Here is a 7,394-nt window from a genome sequence, read left to right on the forward strand (position 1 = left end):
TCTTCCTTTTCAACACTAATTCTTTTTTCCCCAGTTTTGCACACCGAGTTGTTGTGGCAGTTGCTGTGGAAACGGTTAAGATGACTTTTTGGTGGGTGGTTAATTGTTGACCAGGCAGGTTGCTCACCAAACTGCGGAGGAAAAGTTCTGGATAATGCCCAGAGCAACATTTGCATTCTCACATACAGCCCCTCCAGAAAAATTCAGGAAGATGTCCAGACTTCAGTGCAAGTCTGAAAGCAGCCTATATTAGTGACACAAAGTGGAGTGTATACTTCCGCCAAGGCTCAACAGCCACCTTAACTCATAAATATCAGTCCCCCAAATACAATTTAGTTTTCAACAAGATCCTTGAATTATTATCGCAGTGTTAAAGAAAGTGATTCAAAAAAAATTCCTGGTTTCGCTTTATCAAAATTGATTGAGTTCTCTCTTGGCCCATGTCTCATCCTTCCACCAAGTGGAAATCATTGAAATCCTTCTTTACTTTTTGCATAATCCTGCTGACAAACAAACAAAGGATATGAAGCTTAGTAAACTTAAGTAATGTGATAAATGCTAATGGATAGTTGCAGTTTAAAAATATTGTCGTTGTTCAAAAACTTGTTGAACCTCGTTAGAATTTTCTCTCTCTCACCATGGACGTGTTTGACGTCAGTCCCTGCTTCTGTCGTGATTCTATTAGCAGTTGCGTGGTAACATAAACTCAGATGTCGTCAGTGGATGGAATTCACATCCGCTTCTCAGAAGTTCACTAAGCAACCGTCGTCCGCACTGAGCGAGCGGTTGTGTTGCGTCGTCACCTCCTGCTCTCCTCACCATTCTGCTCCAATTTTCTTTTTTCTCATCCATCAATGATCTAATTCTGTCTCCATCCTGAAATATATTCAGCTCCTCCCCCCCCTTTGACCTCTCAGTGAACAACATATTGGCACTGGAGGTGTGTCCGCACCTTATGGGTGTGTGTATGTAGACGCATACACACTTCTTCATCTTAAAACTAGGTCAGTCAGCTCACCGGTTTTATGCTAATCTATTAGATATTGATGGCCGCGAGTCTGCAGGCCCTCCCCGTTACCTGGCTACATCACGTTTAATGAAAGGAAGGCAGGGCGAGGGGGGTGGAGTTAAATTGAGTGAACTGGAACACGTGCCAAAAAGATGGATGTGTCCTGCCACATTTTCTGAGTAGGACATAACTGGGTCGTGATGCCTCACATGGTAATGGCGCTGACGTCTATTCAGTGCATACAAACCCCTTCCCAAGTTCGTCGGGCCGTGGTCGCCTGAGTGGAGGAAGCCAGCGGCCTATGAGCCATCTCACCTCAGTGAGGGCAGACTAGCTGACGCGCCGCCATCCCGCAACTCCTACCCGCCCTCCTCCTCCACTTTGTTCTCGATTCAGTGTCAGGTAGGTGTGCGCACCAGCCGGGCGCTAGGTCGTCTTTAACCACACACTCTGTCCGCTGTTCAATGTTTCATATACGTCTGTCAGAATATAGTCTCTGGGCCATTAAAAGAAAAGAGGCATGTGTGCGTGATAGGAAAGGGAGAGTGTACGGTGGAGGAAGATGTGAAATATTAGCGAAAAGCTCCAGACTAATGAGCATGAATTAATTATTAAACCTGCCTGTTCATTGGAAGTCATTCTGGGTTTTAATGTGTCAAAAATGACATACAGTCTGTCAGTCGGTGTTCTCGTTGCATAGACTACATCTAATGTAGGCAAAATGTAAACTAGAATGGCTCTCAGTATTGTGCTTGTGATGTTAAAGACGGGAATAAGTATTTCCTGGGTCAGTGCCAAAATGTATTGGTTTCTTCTCTGGCCCACGCCACATCCAACAAGTTTTGTGGAAATCCTTCTGTAGTTTTTGAGTAATTCTACAGGCTTAATTAAATGCGTTAATATTTTGATCTAATTTGAGGAGAAATTGGCTGTCATTTATATTTTTAACCACAACCTAACCATGTTTGTCTGTCCTACCAGTTGATGGACAGTGAGTACTTCCTGTTTAGGTGCTTATCGCCACTGTCTGACAGGACCACTTGTCGCCCTGGGCAACCCTTACCATGGAGACCAGTTTGTGCCAGCAGGGATTGGCTGGTTTTAAGGAATCGCAGCATCACCTTTCTCAGGAGATCACTGTCAGAGTTATGCTTCTGTCTCTGGGGGAATCAATCTTGTCACTGCCAGCAGTCATGTTTCACTTTTGACATAACGAAGGTGTTGCACTTGCACTTTGGACCGAGCATCTGATAATCCCTGTTTTTTCCTTTTGGTACGGATGATAGCGAGAGGTACAGATACGTGAGGAGAAAACAAGTATCCTAAAGATGCTGGTTGAATTTAAATGGACAGAAAATGTAGTTATTAATTCCACAGAAACACACAACCGAAGGATCAATCCTCCTCCAACTCTAGTTGTGTTTTCTCTGTGATTTTGGCGAATGAACGACCGTCTCCTTGTTTCAGAGGATCTCCTGTGACAAGGCTTTTTCATTCTAGTCTTCAGACCTTCAGAGACATTCAGTGGAACATTCAGATTGGCAAACAACACAGGCAGCACCTCTAGACACGTACAATGCATGTAACGTGTGCATGTGTGACTATACACCCCCATCGCAGTGACGGTGACAGTGGCTGGTTACTATGGAGACTACATGAATGCGGGGGCTGGACTGATGAGCAAGTGATATGAGGATAGACTGATTGATGGGTGCTGTCAGGTCCAAACAGAACGTACGTCCGTCTGTGGAGGTTCCCTCACACCAAGTGTGTGAGACCTCAGGTCCACCGTCAGTCATGAGGTGCACGATGAACAGAGACGTGAACCAACAACTTGTTTTAGTCTCGTAATATTGTCCTTAGGCCACATGTACATGACTATGTTTGAGTTTTCATCAAATTTCCATCAAATTTCATCACTGTCGCCTGTCGACCAAAATACTGAGAAGTTTGGAACTGCTGCTCGCCATTTCAGTTTGAAAACTCTGGGGAGATCATTGTAATATGGACGGGCAAAAACATAGATGTTAAGAAACAATGACGCAGTCACTGGCATTCACTCCCTGATTTGTTTATATCAGTCATGACTACAGCGGTGAAGGAAAAACATAAACACTTACTGTCAGTGACAGTTCCCCCTCGCTGTTAGTCCAAGAAAAAGAAATCCCTCGTCGTACTTTTCACTATGTTTTTTCTCCGTGTTATTTTCTGTAACGAAGCGACCGGCTGCAGAGAAGATAATTTAATGACCAGTGTACATGAATGGTCACGTGACGTGAGTTTTCAGGTGTCTTTGTTGAAGATGATTACTGTTACTGAGCTAAAATACTGAGATGCTAATAAGCCGTCGGAGGGATGCGATGTGCAGTGAGTGTTTCTCTTGCTGCCGTGTCATTGCACACATCACTGCACATTGTAATCTGCTCATTCATCATGTCTTCCGGATTTGGGCTCTTACCGCGTGGATGTGGCTACAAATTAAACCACAATCAGCTACGCGTGTCCCCATGATGCTGAGTTGAATAAATCCAGATAGTGGGACAACTGTTCTGTTGTTCATCGCTGGATTTCACCATTTCCCTTCCTTGAGATCCCAAAGATCACCTCCCAGACCACAGAAGAAGAACTCGGTAAGGAAAGATCACCATTAATTGCAAAAATGACATCTGAAAGTAGAGAGTACAAAAACACATGGACTTTCTAATTGGATCTTTTTCTAGAGAGTTGACCATCTTTGATCCTGACGGAGACATTCAGGGAAGATTCCCGTGACGATATGCTTTTAATTAGCATCTTTGTGTGAGGCGAAAAGATGTTTATGTGATCTTGTCCAGTCCTCACTTTAGATAAGCTCCTGTTTCCTTATAGCCATGTATGTATGTATGGATGGTCACCGTTCAGGGGTCATCTACTCACAGGGCCAGCGGACTGACTGGGCTCCTCCAGAGAGACTCGCTCTGCTCTGGCTCCATGAACACTCCTCAGACCAGACACTGCGTATTTGAGTCATATTTATTTGGTCTCGGTTTGTGGTCATGTGGTGCGCTTTTCACTTTTCATAGAATCATTTCTCTCCACAGTTTGGCTCCATTCCATCAGCCACAGAGGAGGCTTGTTAGGCTTGGTTTGCTTGTTTGTGTATGTGAATTTACGTGTGTGTGTGTGTGTGTGTGTGTGTGTGTGTGTGTGTGTGTGTGTGTGTGTGTGTGTGTGTGTGTGTGTGTGTGTGTGTGTGTGTGTGTGTGTGTGTGTGTGTGTGTGTGTGTGTGTGTGTGTGTGTGTGTGTGTGTGTGTGTGTGTGTGTGTGTTTTAAGCAAAGCTCCATCTGCAATGGCAAATTATATTTTTATTGTGCAAAATATGAGCAGAATCAACAACAAAAAAATAACTCATGCAATATTTAAGTGGCGATCAAAAAGACTCAACATTGTTGTGGAGGAGCCGACTGCAGACTGAAGACGGATGCAAAATCCCTCCCGTAGCCTCGGCGCTATAATAATTAATTGATACGAGCGTTTCGAGGCCATTGCCCAGAAGAAAACGGTCCAATCGTTGGTTTGATCAATAAATTACTACACCAAACTGAGCTGTTGAAGCGGTCAATGTTTACCAGTGCGAGCTATATATGCTATAGCCTAATATCCCCCGACCAATATCCTGCTGCTGAAGTCGCTCACTACGACGACACCAGCAGACATTCAGATTAGAATATGAATAATAGTCTAAAGAACAGACTAAACAAACTTATTTTAGATTATTTTGTAGCAGCTGGAGTTTATATATTTACATAATTTTGGCAGTTACCACAGTGGAATCGATGGCTTCACCAATTTGTGCAGTAAGAACAGAATCTTTGCGGCGACAGCCCCGAGCAACAAGCTCAGGGACACGACAACACATATTTCTTTTCAGTCTGCAGCCCGTCAGTTAATGTGTTTATGTTAGTGTGCGTGTGTGAACGCCCCTCCTCGTGTTCTCCAAGGTGTGTACATAGACGCTGAGCAGCAGGACTTCTGCTCCAGCAGATGGAGCTTCCAGGGGGAGCAGCTTGACGTCCATACAGGAGTCGGGTCTGTTTGACATGCACCGACAACAATCGCCTCCAAAATCGACGGGGAGGGAAAATGCCACGTGCCACTGGCACGAAGTGTTGACATGTCTGAGCAGCGTCAATATATTTATATTGTCATCTGCGGCTACTTTTCTTTGAACAGTGAATTAAACCCACAGCTGAAAAAGGAGATCGTGTGAGGCAGTCATTTTAAATCTCAGGTTCACGAGGACACAGACCTTTAGCCACAGTAACTGTCCTGTAGAGAAATCACAGAAATCTCCATCTTGTTCGTCCTCTAACAGTCCTGTGAAAGTATTTGTTTAATTGGGCTGTCAGAATAATTATGGGTGGGGAAAGTTGCGTCCTTCCTGTTGTTTGCAGTTTCTTTTGTTAAATGGAGGAGAAATAGTGTGTGTGTGTGTGTGTGTGTGTGTGTGTGTGTGTGTGTGTGTGTGTGTGTGTGTGTGTGTGTGTGTGTGTGTGTGTGTGTGTGTGTGTGTGTGTGTGTGTGTGTGTGTGTGTGTGTGTGTGTGTGTGTGTGTGTGTGTGTGTGTGTGTGTGTGTGTGTGTGTGTGTGTGTGTGTGTGTGTGAGAATCAGGTGTACAGGTAAAACGTGTTTTATTAACATCATGTATGAACTGGTCTGCTGTGCTAAGCCTTTCAGTTTGTTTGTTGTTTGACAGGTTGGTTTGTTTGTGAGCAGGATCGAAAACTACTGAACCTATTGGTCGAAGGATGGGACATGGGCCAAGAACGAAGGCATTGCATTTTGGGGCAGATCCTGACAAAGGGGGCGGATCTGGGAATTTTCTTTTACATTGCTAGATGGGGATTTTATTTTTATTCACAGATTTTCTTAAGGAATAATGAATTTGATCAGGATGGAAAAAAGACATTTAAAAGGCTGACATCTAGGATTATGTGCACTCTGGTGCAGCTTGATTTAAATTTAAGGGGTTGGCTCTTGGCAGAGGTATGTGCCCCACCCGTGCCATTCTAGTACCTTGGGAAATCTGTGAAAATGTCCCAAAAAAACTGTCGATGTAATTTAAAAGATTCTTTTGGGATTCCGTGCTGAAATTTCAGCTTTTCCCATGTGCCATCCTTCCACCAAGTTTCATGGAAATGCGTTGTCCTGCTGAAAAAACGTTTCCTCTTGGTGGGGGAAACGAACGAACTCTGTCACGACACTCCTGGTTGTGGACTAACCCTCGTCTCGTCTCTCTCTCTCGTCCCTCACAGCGGAGCCCCTCCCCCTCATGGACTTGTGCAGACGAGTAGCTCGACTGGCTCTGGGCAGAGAGCGCATCCATCACATCGACACACTCCCACTGCCACAGACTCTAAAGAACTACCTCCAGTACCAGTGACCCACACACACACACACACACACACACACACACACACACACACACACACACACACACACACACACACACACACACACACACACACACACACACACACACACACACACACACACACACACACACACACACACACACACACACACACACACACACACACACACACACACACACACACACACACACACACACACACACACACACACACACACACACACACACACACACACACACACACACACACACCCCCCCCCCCCCCCCCGATGGGAAGAAACTTGAAGCCCATTTGTTCTTATTGTAACCAGCCTCCAAACTGAATCTATAACCATCAGACGTCTGCTGAGGATGTGGACTACGACACTTGACTACGAACAGGCGGAGGAGACGGCGCTGCGACGGGGTTCTGTTTACAGTAGTTGGGGGAATTTTCCATTTTGGAAATAATTTTTTTCTTTTTCATCTCCTCGTTTTCATCTCTTTTTTTCTTTATCTTCTATCTTTTCTTTTGATTTTGTCGTTGCTGACTGCTGTTTTTCTCCTAAATAGGTGACTACAATGGAGAGAGATTTAAAGAGAATATTGCAATACAGTTTCCTGCCAATCATACATGCGTATATATGCATATACACGTCAGACAGGCTTTCTGTGCTGTGATTTCTGGGTGACAGTTTACCCAGTTCACTGTGTGGAGGCTTCCTCAGAAACATGTCCTACGTATATTTTTGTCTCCAGGAAACGCAGCAGACTCTGTGCAGACGCAACAATCGCTTCATGCAACAGGAGAGAGAGGGAGAGGGAGAAAGCACTCGGAGCAAGAAATTCCACAAGCAACTCTGTTTCTGTTTACATACATACAGTGAGTGTATAGAAACACAGCTCACACTTTCTTTTGTAGGATAACAACTCAGTGACGAGCAGGCAGGTCCCACCTACAGACTGAAGGACACAATTCTAGTCTGTTTG

General features: G+C 44.7%; 1 protein-coding gene across 6 annotated transcripts in view; it reads left to right on the forward strand.

Annotated features, from left to right (window-relative positions):
* The window catches only part of LOC118299430 (SPRY domain-containing SOCS box protein 4), a 29,165-nt gene extending 22,621 nt beyond the window's left edge, over positions 1 to 6,544 (forward strand). For all 6 annotated transcript variants that reach the window (XM_035623167.2, XM_035623165.2, XM_035623166.2 and 3 more), the window contains one exon: positions 6,307 to 6,544. In XM_035623167.2, the coding sequence (XP_035479060.1) occupies positions 6,307 to 6,434 (128 nt within the window). In that variant the 3' untranslated portion in view covers positions 6,435 to 6,544. The remainder of the gene's footprint in view (positions 1 to 6,306) is intronic.
* Positions 6,545 to 7,394: the final 850 nt, after the last annotated feature.

Source organism: Scophthalmus maximus, chromosome 11 (genome assembly GCF_022379125.1).
Source record: "Scophthalmus maximus strain ysfricsl-2021 chromosome 11, ASM2237912v1, whole genome shotgun sequence".
NCBI lineage: Eukaryota > Metazoa > Chordata > Actinopteri > Pleuronectiformes > Scophthalmidae > Scophthalmus > Scophthalmus maximus.